The sequence below is a fragment of the Propithecus coquereli genome, unplaced genomic scaffold (assembly GCF_000956105.1).
Source record: "Propithecus coquereli isolate 6110/MARCELLA unplaced genomic scaffold, Pcoq_1.0 Scaffold164, whole genome shotgun sequence".
Taxonomy (NCBI): domain Eukaryota; kingdom Metazoa; phylum Chordata; class Mammalia; order Primates; family Indriidae; genus Propithecus; species Propithecus coquereli.
In genome coordinates this window covers 688169-704996 of record NW_012140969.1, presented here as the reverse complement: position 1 = coordinate 704996, position 16828 = coordinate 688169, and the positions used below count along the sequence as shown (strand labels likewise).

Sequence of the window (16828 nt, the reverse complement as noted above, 5' to 3'; positions counted from 1 at the left end):
ACACGCTGGGGAGGGGGTGGCGCGGGGGTCCTCCTCCCACTCAGGATCCCGGGTGACTTGTGCAGAGAGGAAAGGGACAGGGCTGAGAAAGGCACGAGGTAGGGCTCGGGCCAGGAGGGGGGATGGGAGGGGTCTAAAGGGAGAGGGGCCGAGCTTCTCCGAACGCCCCCCTCCACCGGGCTGGGGGCTCTGGGGCGGGATCCCGAGCGCAGTCCGGGCCCAGCGGCGCCCCCGGGCCGGGCCGGCCCTCGGAGACCCCCGCGGAGGGCCGGCCCGGGGCGCCGCGCCCCTCACACCAGCGCGTAGTCGAACTGCCCGCGCTCGAGCGCCTCCTTGTGGTCGGTCCAGGACGAGGCGGGCATGCGGCTGTAGGGGTCGAGCAGGATGCGCACGCAGCGCACCATCAGCAGCACCAGCACCACGAGCAGGCAAAGCACGAAGGCGAACACCGTGCGCTGCTCTGCGTCCAGACCCGCGCCCACCGGGGGCCCCGTCGACGGCGGCAGCGGCTCCGGCGACAGCGTCCACGTCGCGCTCATGGCTCACATCGCCGCGCGCCCTGCGGAGGAGGGGACCCGCCCGGGGTGCGGGGATGAGGCTGCGCCGTCCCGCGCCTCCGCGTCGCCACCCCCCACCCACCGCGCCACCGCCCCCTTACCGTGTCCGGCCCCATCCCCCGCTCGCGCCTTGGTCCCCGGGCTACGCCCATGCCCGGCTCGCGGGCTCGCAGCCACCGCCACGCGGGGACCCAGCTGCGGCAGTGCCCGGGGAGAGGGAGCCCCGACCGGCCCGGGCCGTGCACAACAGGTGCGAACGCTCGGCCGCGGCCCGGGCGGCGCGGCGGGGGACGGTTCTCGCTGCCACCGCCCTGCTCCCTTTGTTCTTGGCGGCCCGAGGACCCCCTCCCCCACCGCCGCCGCCCCCGCCCCAGCGCGCCCCTCACCCTAGCCTGGACCCGGACCGGGACTGACCGCCCGGCGGCCGCGCTGTCTCCGGAACCCGCGCTGGCTCCGCGTTCGGCCTCTCCCCGGCGGCGGCGGAGGTGGCGGCCCGGGCTCCGGCGCCGGCTCAGCCCACCCCACCCGCCCCTGGAGCGGCAGAGACCGAGGCAGGCGAGCCGCGCGCGAGCCGGGCCGCCGCGGCTGTTCCCATGGCGACGGGGGCGGGGCCGCCGCGGGGGGCGGGGCCGCGGGGGGCGGAGGCTGCGCGGGCAGCGGCGCGCGGGCCCGCGACCCCGCCCCGGTCTGCGGGGGGACCCAGCCCCCATCACGGGGCCCCGCGCGCACCCTGGAGCTGCCACTCGCACCCGCCAGCACGTCGGACCCCCAGCCTGACCCCAGCACCCGCCCCGCGCTCTCCTCTGCCACAGACCGCCACCCACCGGCTCCGTTTGGGGGTTCTTATGGTCCCCAAACATCACTCCTGTGGGCACGGAACCTCCGCCAGCCCTGGGGACCCCAACCCTCCGAAAGCCCAGGCAGGTCCCTAGGATGTGTCACTGGCCGCCCCCGCTCCCTGCCCCAGGGGTAATGTCCTGACCAGGGCAAGCCACCCGCTTTGGTGCCCTTTGGTGCCGCAGTCATTGACCTTGACCACCTCTGTGACCCACCCAGTCCCGGTCACTGTCACACACAGAGATAACGCCTCAGACCACTCAAGTTGCTCTTCTGCACTTTGGTGTTTTATTATTTCCAAATCTCAGGCTATGTACAGGAAACGGGAGCATTGTTAAAATAAAAAAAAGACCTAAAATGGCCTGGCTGGCATGGCCAGCCGTGCGGAGCAGCAAGGCCTGGGCCCCACCACCTGGCCACTGTGCCCCAGAGCCTCTTGGCACTGTGTGGCCTGTACAGCACCCCGGCGTGGCAGAGGGACAGTGCGGGGGCTGGCACTGCAGTGCGTGTCCAGAGGCTGGGCACCCTCAGTAGCCCTCGGCCCCTTTCCCAGCCAGCCGGTTTTGTAGTTGTCCTGGCAGAGCTGGGAGGGCAGAGCCGGCAGTCTTGTCCCCAGAGGTCTGGAGTTGCTGCAGGTGTCCCTGGTCATCCACGCCTCATGATCCAGCCCGGGGGGCTCCCTGGCTGTGGTGGCCACGCTCAGAGGATCTGCTCCGTGCTGGAGGCAGAGATGTCCAGGAGCCGCCAGGCCGCGTAGGGGTTGAGCTCGTCCTGGTCGCGGCAGAGCGCCCACACGTACAGCATGCGCAGCACCTTGTCCTGCAGGGAGGGCGGAGGGGCTGTTGGGAGAGGTGGCTCTGGGGGGTGGGGGGCAGGGCGAGGGTCCCGGTGCCAACTCAGGTCTGGGTTCTATGGGGGGGGGACCACCAGGAACACCCCCAGGAGCTGGGAGCAGAGGCTGGGAAAGGGCCTATGACTCAGAAGCCGCCCAGCACTTGGGAAAATTGGACGGGCCAGTCCGCCCTCTGACCTCCCCCAGCCCGGGAGTTTCTCTCCATCCCCTCCTGGTCCCAGAAGCTCTGGGCTCTGAGCTGGCATCTGTGCCGAGTGGCCTCAGGCAGAGTGCTGGGGGTGGGAGGTGCCCGACGCGCCCCAGCCTGTGCGCCCCTCACTCACCGGGTCGCCCTCGACCACCTGGCCTTTGGGGTCCTTGATCACCATGACCAGCTGGGCCTGGAAGGTGATGATTAGCACGGGCCCCTGCTCCATCATCTTGCCCATGGCCAGCTGTGGGGAGCACAGAGGGGGCCCTCAGAGAGCAGCCCGGGCACCTCGTCCCGCTGAGGGCACCGTGCCCAGCACCGCCCCCGCTCCGGTGGAGCAGGCCTCCCGCCAGCGGGCATTTCCCATGACACCTTTCCCAAGGACAAGTTCAAGGCCTCAGATCAGCGCAGCCCCAGGCGAGGCTGTCTCCCGGGCTCTGTCTGGGCCACAGTTCCCACCCCCGGGGTCGATCGGGCCCCAGCAGGAGGCACTCACGTCGACGTTGTCGATGTCCAGGATGCGGGAGTGGAACTGCAGGCCCAGGGCCTTGGCCTGCTGGATCGGGTGGGCCAGCTGGCTGTACGTCTGCAATGAGAGGCCGACATGCTCGTGTGACGGCCATCGAGGGCGGTCTCGCCGAGGCGCCACGCCGCACGGAGCCAATGCCTGCGCACCCTGGCGCTGGGGGCCCTGCGTCCAGGCAGCTGCCACCCACTTGCTGGCCCGATCACACGCTTCCCTCTCCTGAGAACAGGGTCAGATCAAGGCTGCCCAATGAAAGCGGCGTTCATCAGCAAAGTGGGTGATTCTCTTGGGACACAACCCAAAACGCGCTCCCCAGGGATGAGCTGGCAGCTCCCTGGCCGAATTCACCTCACCCTGAGTCTTGGCCTGGAATCAAACACCGTTTCTAGGATTTGTCCCTAACCCGTGGGCCGCCCATCCCTCGGACCAGCCCCCAACAGCACCTGCCACCCCCCTGCTCCCAGGCACAGGAAGACAGCCCCCAAGACACATTTCCACTGCAGGCTTCTCCAGGCTTGGCAGGCGACCATGACGGAAGATGCTCCAATACCGTCTACTTTTTATGGAAACCGCTGATCCTCGGGGGGTGGGGAATTGGAGCCAATCCTACTTGTTTGGTTTCTTAAAGATGACATTTTAAAAGCACCTCTGTGGAAGTGGCTGGAGCTTCAGCCGTGTTTCCAGGGCCACCGGCAGCTCTCTCGCAAAAACAATCAGCTGCTGCTTCATGGTCCCAAGGTTAAAAAAAAAAAAAAAAATCAAAACCAAAAATCCCCCAAAAAAACCACCACACCAAAACTCATAAATGCCTGTTGGATTAGTCACCGTGCAGGGGAGTGTTTAAAAAGAAGATCTGACATCTTCTCCTCTGCTTTTCCCAAGTTGTTTGTGAGCTGGGTGCAGAATAGAATTAGCCAAAGAAGATTCTGGATGGCTTGAGACGGAGTGGCAGGAAAAAAACAAAACAAAACACACAGCTCATGACGGCGCAGGTCAGGGAGCGCACAGGGTGAGGTGAGGCGGCCTGGCAAGACGGGGGCCGGGAGCCCCAGGGGACGGGGATGGGCAGACAGCCTGTGCTCCCGGGGATGCCACACTGGCCTCCGTGCACCCGGCACCGCCCTGGGACTGAGCCTTAACTCTGGGAAGCAGCTGTCAGCACACGCTGTTCCTCGCGGCGTTTGTTTTGGTCTGTGTTTCGGATGGTGTCTTGAGGACAGCTAATGCATCTGTCCTGGAGGCCCCTTCTGTGCTTGGGTTTCCCACTCCCGACCCCTGGGAGGTGGGCACAGGGACACAGCTCTGGCCCAGGCACAGGGGTGCCCACAAGGCCCCTGTGATCACATACGGGACCTGCGCCTTCCCTGGCCCCAGCCCGTACCCCAGGCCACCTCGGCCACCTGGAATGGAGCAGTCCGACACGAGCCAAAGGCCACACCAGAGACCTCATCTTACTCCAATCACCTCTCCTGGGACTTGTCCTTAGACAAAATTATTTTAAGATGGCAGCTTCGTGACATCCCATGGGGGAAGGATGCCACAGGCCTTCTCTCAGGCATGGAGGGGAGAGATTATCCCTGACCAGGAGTTTAGTCTGGAAGCAGGGGACCAGCAGGTGACACAGTGCCCAGCCCATGGGCCCAGACGTGCCACCCACAGAGGATCAGAAGGTGGCGGGGGACTGTTGGGCTCTGTGACGTCCAGCAGACACAAGGACCCCCCCGCCGGGTCCTGTCGTGTGCTTCCCTAACGGAGCCGTCCGAGCAGACGTCCTTTTCCACATTGATTTTTTTTTTAGGCTTTAAAAGACAAAGTACTCACAGCTTCATAGCACCAGTCTTTGAGAATGTCAAGTTCTCCTGAAATCATGGCCTAAAAAGGGAAAGGAAAACATCAGTGAGAGAACAAGGGAGCGTGTGTGGCAGGAGAACTCTCGAGAAGTCTCCAGTGAGGGGGCCCCGCCTCAGAGACCCCCAGCCCCCAGCCCCTGAGGCCCTGGGGAGGAGACTTTGACACCAGTGGCCCTGGCCACCTCCTAACCTCTGGGGACAACAGCTGGAGGAGGGGCCAGCTGCAGGAACCTGGGATGGGGCCAGATCTGGCGGAGGTGGGAGGCACTAGAGCAGGGAGAGGAGCGGGAAGGAGCCAGGTGCCCTGGGGGACAGCTGCGGGCAAGGCCAGGGGCCCAGAACATCCCTTGTCTGCCACGGAAGGAGCTGCCTGGCCTCCAGCTGCTGCTTTTGGGACTCGCTCCTATTGCCACCTCCTCCCAGCCCAGCCCAAAGTGGCACGAAGGACCCGGGCACTGGGGGAGGAAGAGGAGGCCTCGAGGAGGCTAGCGGAGCAGAGGGGACAAGGACGGAGGGGCTTTCTGTGGCCCCTTAGGAAGGCCTGGCCTGACTGTGTCCTGGGGGCCTCGCAGAGGCAGAGACGTGGCAGGCAGAGGCAAGCGACCTTGGGGAGGAGCCTCGTGGGGGTGGGCTGCAGCATGACCTTGAGGAAGAGACCCCCACACACACACAAGCCAAAGGGCAGTTTGGGTGCCTGAGACGGCGCAGCAAGGAAGACGCCCTGGGCTGTGGGTCTCGGTGCTCTGCCTGAGGGTGGCCGCCCACTTCTCCCCCGATGCCCGAGAGGCCCCCCGGCAGCTGCTCCTGGGGCAACCTCGAGGGAACAGCTTCAGGTGGGAAGTGACACCCGGAGGCGCTGGGCTGAGTTTCAGGCAGTGAGGGGGAGAGAAACTCATTCCCCGGAGCAGTCATACCCCGTGGGCGAGGCATGAAGTGACAACAGAGTGCCAGCCAGGACCACAGGGGACTGTCAACCCCTGCTCAGAGACACGGGCCTGGGGGGCCTGGGCGTGGGGTGTGGTCAGGCCGAAGAAACCTAGGACAGGCCCTGGGCACAGTCCGTGGGGCGGCTGCAGCCAGGTAGGAGCCCGAGTGCAAGGTGTCTGCTCAGAAAACAGCCTCGGCAGGAGAACTCTGGGCTCAGACCCAGGGTGCCAGCTGGGGATGGGGCGGGGGCGGGGTGAGGGGACGCAGAGCAGCTGGGGAGGGCTCCTGCACCCACCTCCAGGACGTTGGGGATGATGTCATTCTCGCACTGCTGCAGAAACCGGTCCTTGTCGAAGGCCGGGTCCACCCGGAGGATCTCCGTGAGCACCTCCGACATCTCCGTCTTGGAGAACAGGCCCCCTGCAGGGAGCGCAGCCCGGAGTGGGTCGAAGGCCTGGGACGCTCCCTGTGGCCGGCATGGGAAGTCCGGGGGCGGCTCACTCACCCAGCACGTCGGTGACCTTGTCTGTCAGGGCCCGGGAGGCCCGGATGAGCACGTTGTCGCTCTCGTCGTACCTCATCTTCATCTCGAAGAACCCTGGAGGGGAGGGGCGGGGGCTGGAGGAGGGGCCCCTCCGGAAAGTCACCCCTCTGCCACAGCTCTCGGGGGCTCCCTGAGGGTCCCGCCCTTGACGTGGGTCGGGGCGGGGAGGGGATCTCTGTGAGCCTGCGTCCGCCGCCGCCTGCCCACCTACCTGGTGAGGCTATGGAGACCCCTCAGCCGCGGCCCTAGCGGGGCTGTGTAAATTACGGGGCGCCACCCCCGCTGGCTGTTGCTTCCACTACAAAGGAAACACAGGCCTCTAGCGGTCCTCACGGGACAAGGGACGGGGGCATGCGGCACGACGGCTCTCCTTGCTAGCACCTGGGATACCCCACGCCCAGCCCCAGCACCTGCACCTGCCATGGGACCCGGGGCTGGCCACGGCCTCTGTCAGCACCAGGGTTCCTGGGTCCTGACTGTTCTTACGAGGGAGCCATCATCTAGGGTCTCGTGGCAGAATGTACAGCTTTGTGATTAGGGGACCACTCTGACCCCCGTCCCCTCTTCTGTAAAACGGGGATCTGTCTTGTGCCCAGTGTGGGGGCAATGCCCTGTAGTCAGTTGACTCCCTGGGACCCAGGCGGGTGGTCGTGGGCCCTGGAGACATCCCCACTCACGATTGAACACCACGTTGTTTTCCTTGAAGTCCTTCCACTGCTGGTACCACTTGGAGTCCTTGTGTAGCACGACCCCCAGGGCCTCCCTGGGGAAGAGGGTGGGTGGCTGGTATGAGCGGCAGCTCCAGAGCCCCCTGGCCAAGAGCCCCGCACCCTCCCATGGCCGTGGGGAGGGTTGTGGGGGATGGACAGGGAGGCGACCCCAAGCTTAGGGGCCATAATGACTCCACCCCTGTCTCGGCCTGCTGCCTTCTCTCCTCCCCATTCCCTCAAATTCTCTGGAGCAAGCCAGGAACGTCAAGAAGAGAGCAGACTCGAGAAGCAGACTTGGGTGGGAGCCTTGGGTGGGCCCCTGCAGACAGACAGCAGTGCCGGGTACCGCAGAGGAAGGCAGGCCGGGACCTACTCGTTGGGCTCAAACACTTTCTCTTCCTTGAATTTCTCTCCTGCAAACTCTGTTCTCTTCCGGAGTCGCTGGGGCCTGCGGTAGGGCCCGATCTGCCCCAGGACGCTGTGGTCTATCTCCTTCTTCACGGACTCCACGCCCTGCCGGGGAAGCACAGGGGCCTCGAGTGGGCGCTGGGGTCTGGGCACCTGGGGGCCGCACACCCTGGGCCAGACGTGGGCTCACCTGGGAAAGGGCTTTGAAGGCCGCCGTTCTGCCCAGCTTCTCGCCGCCCCTGGACACCGACTCGGCAGACTGCTTGGCCGTTTTGGCCGCCTCCTCCACGCCCTCCTTGATTTTCTGGGCAAGATCACTTTTACTGACTTCGTCAAGGCTCTGAGACAGAGAGACACAGAGGGAGAGGGGGTGATGGCGCAGCACCCCCGGGCGGTGGTCTGGAGTCCTCTGGGGACTCAGGAACTGCCCTGCGACAGGGAGTCGGTCCAAGGGAGCACAGCCCGGGGTGACGCGGAGGGTGCCCAACACCCTGCAAAGCTGGACAAAAACAGAGGGGACAAGAAGGTGCGCTGAGAAGGTCTCGCTCGCACCTGCACCCTCGCTGTGGGTGAACGTGACCCTCCCCCTCTGTTTAAAGAAAAACATTCTCCTCTTCTTCTCTAGGCCATGCTGGTGTCACAGGCTTCCGCCAACTTAAGGGGTCGACTGTCATGCAGGCGGGTGGTGGTCTGACTTCACCCTCCTTGCTGCCTTAGAACTCCGGGAGGCTCCGGAGGGCGTCCTCAGGGTGGGCCTCCCCCGACGCCCGCTCCACCCGCTGTGGCCCCAGAGGCTCCCGCGGGCGACCGTCACCTCCTTCATCGTGCCCGTGAACTCCCCCAGCTTCTTCCGTATCACTTCGCTGGTCCGCACGGTTTCCGACTCGATGGTTTTCTAAGGCAGAGAATGTTATTTTTTTTTTTTTGAGATTTCTCTTACAACCAAAGGTTCCCAGGAGCATTTTCTCAGCAGTCCCCTTCTCCCCTTGCCTGCCACCGAATCCCCCACGGCAGGGCCCATGCACCACTTCCAGGCAAGGGACTACTCTGGGGACATTCAGAGGGACAAGGCCTTGTCCATGGCCGGGTAGGGGCCAACAGAACAAAAACCGCAAGGACCTGGGGCAGGTGCCCGCATCTCTGAGCCTCAGCCACTCGTCGCTGAGACGACAAGTGGGCACGGTACCTGCCTGGCAGGGCCGTTACAAATACAGCGTGCTCAGCGCATTCCCATTGCCTGGCGCCGGACAGCTGCGTAAGATGACACAGCAGCGGCAAATTAATAATGACACCTACACGGGCACCTGGTTTCCACTGCTCTTCATTCAGAGGGCCACAACCAGGGGCTGTCAGGAGCAGCGCATCTCAAAGCTGGTGCGGACGGGTCACCCGGGGACCCGTGAAAATGCAGGTGCGGAGGGCGTGAGACCCTGCATTTCCCACAGCTCCAGGGAGAAGCCAGGGCGCTGGCCTGAGCACCGCACTTTGAGCCGCAGAGAATGCTGGTCTCATGGCAGAACTGAGGGGCCTGGTGACTGACCCTGTCCCCAAGTTCCCTCTCATCAGTGCAGTGACCTCACCTCCTCCAAGCCACCCCCGCCCCCAAGTCCCCTGGCACCGATCCCCCCTGGCTGCCCCTGGCTCTGGAAACAAGCACGTCGGTCGAGACGGATCCGGGGCAAAGGGACAAAGGGACTCACGTATTTCCTTCTGGCTTCCTGGAGCGCATCTGACTCTTCCAGCTTCCTGGCCTCGTCTCGGAATTTTTTTATACTTTCTTTCATTTCTTTGTTTTTGGCTAATTCTTGTTTGATATTATCTAGCAAGCCAGACAGAAAGCCTTTTCTGTTTCCAGAAGAATATGCTTTGAACTAGAAAGAACATAAAAAGAAAAAATTAGAGAACAGACTGGAAGAGCATATGCCAAAATGTCCCACAGACAGATGTGGCATTTTTTAAAATTTTTTCCTTTCTGTTGATATAGGTATAGGAAAATCATTTGTTAAAAGCTATCTCTTTTATAACAGGCTGGGTATGGTGGCTCATGCCTTGAATCCCAGCACTTTGTGAGGCCGGGGCAGGAGTAGTGCTTGAAACCAGGAGTTTGAGATCAGCCTGGACAACAGAGCGAGACCCCATCTCTACAAAAAACTTAAAAACTAGCTAGGTATAATGGTGCACCCCCACAGTCCCAGCTACTTGGAGGCTGAGGCAGGAGTTTGAGGCTGCAGTGAGCTATGACCCCACCACTGCACTCTAGCCTGGGCAAGCGAGCAAGATCCTATCTCCGAAAAAAAAGAAAAAATTCGCACCCTTGGGAAAACCCAACACACCCAGAGGTAAACCCTAGGCCAGCCGGGGAAAAAACCTCAGCCAGACAGATACAAGAGCCACTGTTGTACGTGGCTCCAAGACAGGGGTTCCAGGTCAAGCAGAGGTAGATGTAAACCCCTACTCTGCCATGTGCATAGCTAAGAGTGGGCTCAAAGAAAGAGAAACAGCTTAAGGGGCCATTGTAACAGAGTCAAGTTAGGGAAAAGTGGCCACCTATGGTCAACTTTTCCATAGCTATGTTGGGTATGCCAGACTGGGGACAACTGCCTCCCTGGCCCCTGACGAGCCACAAGGGAAAGCCATGCCAAACCCGGAGGGGTGGCTAGGCTTCCTGCCGGCAGGCTGTGGTCCCATTCGGATGCCACCCTTACTCTGGGGGAAGCCCAGGTTCTAAGACCATCTGGGATCATGCCACCTTACAGCAGCCCAGCCACACCCCCCAGGGCCGCCCACCATGGGCACAGGTGACTGGACGACTAAGGGAAAGAGTCACAGAGCCTGTTCCACGCCCACAGCGGCCCCAGGACGGGATCGGGGAGGTCATTAGCCGCCTGTGAGAAGGCAGCTGAGCTGAGGCTCCGGGTGCAGAAGCGAGGGCGTGGGGGTGGCCCAAGCACCCAGGTTTGGAGCCTCCCTCCTCACGGTGGTGAGGCACCAACAGAAGCATGGTTGAAGGGCAGTGACCAGGAGAAACTGAGGCAAGGGCACAACCGGGTGACTCTGTTCCAATGCCTACACGGCTATCTCCCGAAAAAGGGAACAGCCATGCTCGGCGAGGGCCACGGGCAGAAGCCACAGGGAGGCAGAATTCAACCGTCACAGCCCTATCCCTCTCTCCTGCCAATAAGGGCTGACTTTTCTGAACTCCCTCGTGTGTACTTGCCTGAGTGTCCTTTGTCACTTACCAGTGGCAGCTTTCCGCTTGGCTGGTACATCTGATAGGTGGAACCACGGGATAGGTTGTGGCTGGAAAGAAACTGGACTCCACTGCCGAGGCATCTCTAATTAGGGCAAAAAAGAGGAAAATCGATTCAAACAAGAGGTTGACCAAGAAGGAAGCAGATCACACACAAAAAGCAGGGGTCGGCTGGGCACAAGTGGCTCACACCTATAATCCCATCACTTTGGGAAGCCAAGGCAGGAGAATCACTTGAGGCCAGAAGTTTGAGACCAGCCTGGGGAACACAGTAGGACCCCATCTCTCCAAAAATTAACCGGGCATGGTAGTAAATATCTGTATTCAGCTATTCAAGAGGCTGAGGAGGGAGGATCACTTGAGCCCAAGAGTTTGAAGCTGCAGGGAGCTATGATTGTGCCACTGCACTCTAGCATGGGTGACAGAGTGAGACCCTGTCTCTAAAAGAGAAAAAAAAAAAAGCAAGGATCACCTGCAACTTATTCATTAATTTTTATCCCATGCCTGCTGCAAGCTGTGCACTCTGCAATCTTCCTAAAGTCTGAGACGCCAGTAGAATCTGGCAGAAAAGAGAAAATGCTGTGCAGCACCTCTAGAACCTGTATCTAACCCTCCTGCCTCTGAAACTAGGGGAAAACCAACAGGTCCTAGGAGATGCCACCGTACAGGGGAAGAAGACTAAATGTACCAGTACAATTTACTCCCTGAATCTAAAAGCCTCCCAAGACTAGAGACCTGGACTTTCAGAGGCAAACACTGATAACTTATTGCCCCAGCAACACCCTTAGAGTAAACCCACAATGTCTTGTTAAAGGTTGGGCTGCCAACAGAGCAATTTAGGAGAGACGCTCTGGGCAAAGACACAGCTAACCTCACGTGAGAGGCAATTTTTTCTCCTACCAAATGATGAACTTTAAGCTCCACGTAGGTCCTGTTCAACTCTGTACCCAAGCATCCAGCACAGAGCCTGCCACTTTGATGTCAAATGACCCAGCAGAACCATTCTTCCATTTCCACATTTCCTGGGCCTTTCCTCTCTGTTCCTTGCCTCCTAGGCTCTGGGATCCCTAGGCAACATCCCAAACTCATACAGGTGCCACTATCTTTTATAGTTACTCAAGGATAACTCTGGGGAGTGTAAATAAATTTTTTTTTTTTTTTTTTTTTTGAGATAGAGTCTCGCTTTGTTGCCCGGGCTAGAGTGAGTGCCGTGGTGTCAGCCTAGCTCACAGAAACCTCAGACTCCTGGGCTCAAGCAATCCTTCTGCCTCAGCCTCCCGAGTAGCTGAGACTACAGGCATGTGCCACCATGCCCAGCTAATTTTTTCTGTATATATACATATATTTTTAGTTGTCCAGATCATTTCTTTCTATTTTTTAGTAGAGACGGGGTCTCGCTCTTGCTCAGGCTGGTCTCGAACTCCTGACCTTGAGTATTCCACCCGCCTCGGCCTCCCAGCGTGCTAGGATTACAGGCGTGAGCCACCACGCCCGGCCAGTAAATTTGTTTTATTTCTCTATATGCCTATATCCATGGATTCCAGAAGCACTGACTTCAGCAACCATCTGAAATAGAAGTGGACGCCTGTCTAACCTGGGAGAGAAATCTCAACCTGAGGTCGGTTCTCTCTCAGTCTTGTGCCCAAATCTAAACGTATAAATTCAGCCTCTAAACTCTGACTCAAAAGACAAGCTGCCGAATAACAAAACAAAAAACTCAATCCTAAGTCAAAGACATCTTCTTGGTCCCGTTAGTCTGCTTCCTATGAGGTATCTTCCTTCCTCTTAACAATTTGGCTCTGGAGTCAGACTGACCTAGGCACTGGGCAGGCTCTGGGACTGCGTGCAGGCTGCTTAACCTGTCTGAGTTTCCGGTTTCCTAATCTAATGAAATAGGGACAAGGAGCAGCGGTATGAAGTACTGATTTCTGGGTACGGGTTAAACGGCCCTGACTCCTACCGCCCTATAAACCCAAGAGCCCCTAGCTCTTAGCCAGGGCGAGAACCACCTCTCGCACACTGAACGTTGTAAGAAGCGATACAGGAAATGTTCTCGATAGAGGACCTGGCATTTAAACGCGAGCTGGGAATGTCACAAATTTTTGCCTTCCCCTCGCCACTTTTCTTCCACCGGGTGCCGCCGCCCCGGCCACCATGCACTCCCCAGAGCACGTGGGGCCTGATCAGGAGGCGAGGAGTGATCAGTTCCCCGCCAGGCCCCGCGCATCGCCGCCCCCTGCCCGGCGCGCTAGGTCCCCGCCCTCAGGCCTCGCTCCGTGGCCCCTGTTCCGGCCTCGGCTGACCCAACAACGCAACCCCAAGCCTCCCGAGGAACCCAGGGAGGGGCCGCGGGCGCCAAAGGCCTGAGGAGAAGGAGACCCTGGAAGCCGCAGGCTCCGATCCCGCTAAACTGGCCCTGCCAGCTCGCCACGTCCGCTCACCCGCGGACAGCGGCACCAGCCACCCCACAGCGCCGCCGCCGCCATGTTGGAGGATCCCGTGTGACCTTCTCGCGGCGCAGGCCGATTGCATCATCCACCGCGTCTGCCGGGCGCAACTCCGGCCTGGGAAAAGCAGACCCAGGAGGGCGGTGTTTCGGGGAGGGAGAGGTCTCTGATTGGGTCGGTCACCGGGGCGGGGCCTTAGGGGGCGTGGAATTCCTAGACAGCTTGGCCTCTGATAGGGCTGGGTTTTGGAAGAACGGTGCCTGTGACTGGATGTGGCCGGCGAGGGTAGGCACTCCTGTGACGCTCAGATCTGTGATTGGGCGAGACTATGAAGGGGCGGAGCCTGACGGCGTGAATTCACCCGGCAGCAGTAATTCTCCCTACAGATCCAGCAGGTGACGGGAGGGACAGGCACGTAGATTGAGCGACCACAGGACAGATTCAGTTGGATTTTGATTGACTGGGGAACCAGCCCAAGAGTGATTGACTCTGGCATTCCCTGACAGTGACTGACTGATTGACAGTGACTGACAGACCAGCAAGTGAGCCGCTCCAAGAGCAAGAGAGCAGGAACCCGCTTTGGGAAGACGCCTGTTGGTTTTGGCCCAGAACAGGAAGGGGGGAGCCGAGACCAGGCTGGTTTGGGTCCAGTCCCCCATCGATTTAGTGTGAATTGACACACCTTGACCTGAAGAAGCCCAGGTCTTCGTCTTTTCAGCACCCCAGATGCTATTTTCTATTTGGAGAATGCCGCCACCAAGTGGCGGTACTTTATATGACCGTACAATCTGAGACGGGAGTGGAGGAAGGCTGGTCCCATGGGGGAGTTAACGTATGTTGCTGTTGGTCCTGTTGAACCCTTTTGCATTATTGACCTGTGATACGGGTTTATGGGACTTCATTCCTTGAAAGGGAGGCATCTTGGCACTGGGGAACATGCATTCCCTGGCTTCAGGGCTAGACAGACCTATGTTTTCGGTCCCTGAGGCACTCCACCTCGAGGTGGGAGTAAGGGATGAGAGCTTCCACTCCAGCTTCAGTCGAGATGTCTTTATTGCAAGAGGAGCAAACTAGTTAAGCAGCTGAAGTACACAGGTTTATTGCTGAGAAGAAGATCTGGGCTAGAAATCCGGATTCTTAATTGTAGTTGAAACCGCGGGGTTGGACAAGGTCACCCAGGAACATTGTGTCATATAGGCATGTCAAAGGCCCAAAGAAAAAGTGGGGGAGGAAGAGCCCTTTGAGGAGCCTGGGCAAGACTGTCCAACAGATAGGACCTGGAAGGCCTTGGAGAAAGCAGGTGGAATTACCACAGTGGGATGTTACAGCAGTCAGGCAAGGCAAGGACAGAACTGCATCCACTGTCCTTTGCATTGTGGAGGTCGTTGGCGAGATGAGCAGGGAGGGTTTTGGTGGAACGGTGGAGTTGGCAGCCAGATTTCAGTGAGTTGAGATTTTTTTTTTTTTACCGAGGTGTGCCAGAGGCAGCTTGTACTGTTTTGCCAGAGCCAGCTGGTAAATTTTCAAGAATTTTGAAGCCAGTTGTTAGACACAGCCAATATGTAACAATTAGTTGTATAAATTTATGATCAAATGGATTATATTAAAAGTAATAAATACTTAAAATTCATCACTTCGTAATTATTTTACTACACTACTATGATCTGTGCTCTTGAAGTTATTTACATATACAGTATCTTTATGCTGGAAATACTATATTATGTGTGCCCCTGCATTGCTTACGTATTCCATGTTTGTTGATGCCACAGTAGTAGCTGGATATCAGCCACAGCGGGAGTATTTACATCAAAGGAATTGGCAAACAGTTTATGTTAGGAGCTTTGGTGCTTGTTTGTTTGTTGAGCCAGTTATTAAACATTTAACCAGCACAGCAGTGGTTGAGAACATAGGGACAGTGAACATAGTCTCTTCCAAGGAATCTTTGCTGTGCACAGAAGGTGAAATGGTGACAGCTGGAAGAACATACGGGAAGGAGTGAGGGTGCTTTGTTTGTTTTCCCCAACTTTTTATTTTGTACAATTTCAAAGCTACAAAAAAAATTGTAAGAATAATACAATGAACACTCACCCTCCACCTAGATTCATTTAACCACGCTTGCTTTAACATTTTCTTTCTCGACCTGTATATATAGTCACGTGTCACTTAACGATAGGAATATTTTCTGAGAAATGCTTCCCTAGGTGATTTTGTCATTGTGTGACCGTCATTTAAACCTAGATGGTACAGCCCGCTACACACCTAGGCTATGTGGTCTAGCCTGTGGAACCCCCATCATATATGCCCTCAGTAGTTAACAAAAATGTCATTATGAGCTGGGTGTGGTGGCTCATGCCTATAATCCCAGCACTTTGGGAGGCTGAGGCAGGAGGATCACTTGATCCAGGAGTTTGAGACTAGCCTGGGCAACACAGTAAGACCTTGTCTTTATAAAAACTTTTTTTGTTTTGTTTTGTTGTTTTTGTTTGTTTTTCGTTTTTTTGAGACAGAGTCTCACTCTATTGCCCAGGCTAGAGTGAAGTGGCATCAGCCTAACTCACAGCAACCTCAAACTCCTGGGCTCAAGTGATCCTCTCCTGTCTCAGACTCCCAAGTAGCTGGGATTACAGGCATGCACTGCCACGCCCAGCTAATTTTTTCTATATTTAATTCCCTGGCTAACTTTTTTTTCTATTTTTTAGTAGAGATGAGGTCTCACTCTTGCTCATGCTAGTCTTGAACTCCTGACCTCAAGCGATCTTACCACCTCTGCCTCCCAGAGTGCTAGGATTACAGGCGTGAGCCACCGCGCCCAGACTTTTCTTGTTTTCTGAGACAGGGTCTCTCTCTGTCACCCAGGCTAGAGTGCATAGCTCATTGCAACCTCAAACTCCTGGGCTCAAGGAATCCTCCTGACTCAGTCTCTCAAGTAGTAGCGACTAAAGGTGTGTGCCACCATAGCTAATTTTTAAATTTTTTTTAGACACAGGGTCTTGCTATGTTGTCCAGGCTGGTCTCAAACTCCTGGGCTCAAGCGATCCTCCCACCTTAGCCTCCCAAAGTGCTGGGATTACAGGCATGAGCCGCTGCACCTGGCTCTGTTTTCGCTTTACATCCTTTAAAAAAACCTAGACCCCAACCACTTATTGCATTTGGTTGTCACGTCTCTTGTAGTCAGCTTTAGTTTGGAAAAGTCTCGATTTTTTTTGTCTTTTATGAGTGTGACTTTAAAAGCCTGTCGTTCTTGTAAAACTGTCCCAGTATCTGAATTTGACTGACTGATTCATCGTGATGAGGTTCCAATTTTGTTAAGAACGTTCCATGGGTGGTGATGTGTATTTTCCAATATGTCCCAACTGGAGGTCCAGAACAGAAGCTTGTTCCACTGTTGGAGGATGCTAAGTCTGACAGCTTGGTTAAGGGTTGGATTGTTTTTAGCGGGAGAAGCCCGAGTGTGTTTACATGAGGGGGCAGAGTATCTGAGAAGGGGTTAGCCCTGCACCTAGGAGAGATGTCTCTTTCTCTCGGCGGGCAGGGGAAAGGAGAGGGCAATGGTCAGGGAGGACGTGGAAGGAATGTCCACTTGGGCATTGCTCCATTCTGGAAGGAAAGAGTGGGTAGAGAACCTCTGCTCTGCATTCCCAGCCTGGTCCCCCCCCCGTGGGAAGAGGCAGGGCAGGGGGCTAGTGCAGGCAGGAGGATGCTCTTCCTGGAGCTGGAGGCAATCATTTC

The 16828-nt window shown here is 57.9% G+C and overlaps 2 protein-coding genes across 2 annotated transcripts; both read right to left on the bottom strand.

The window, feature by feature from the left end:
• Positions 1-290: 290 nt before the first annotated feature.
• CTXN1 (cortexin 1) lies at positions 291-539 on the bottom strand. The gene has a single exon (XM_012641450.1). It carries the CDS (start codon positions 537-539, stop codon positions 291-293), a length of 249 nt encoding a protein of 82 aa, XP_012496904.1.
• Positions 540-1659: 1120 nt separating this feature from the next.
• TIMM44 (translocase of inner mitochondrial membrane 44 homolog (yeast)) lies at positions 1660-13314 on the bottom strand. Its single transcript, XM_012641449.1, has 13 exons — positions 13094-13314; positions 10642-10737; positions 9103-9273; positions 8217-8297; positions 7593-7742; positions 7368-7507; positions 6962-7047; positions 6246-6338; positions 6036-6160; positions 4785-4835; positions 2934-3023; positions 2571-2681; positions 1660-2213 (listed from the first exon to the last, which is right to left on the bottom strand). The coding sequence occupies exons 1-13, from the start codon at positions 13136-13138 to the stop codon at positions 2094-2096; spliced, it is 1359 nt and encodes a 452-aa protein (XP_012496903.1). The 5' UTR covers positions 13139-13314; the 3' UTR covers positions 1660-2093.
• Between the last annotated feature and the right edge of the window lie 3514 nt (positions 13315-16828).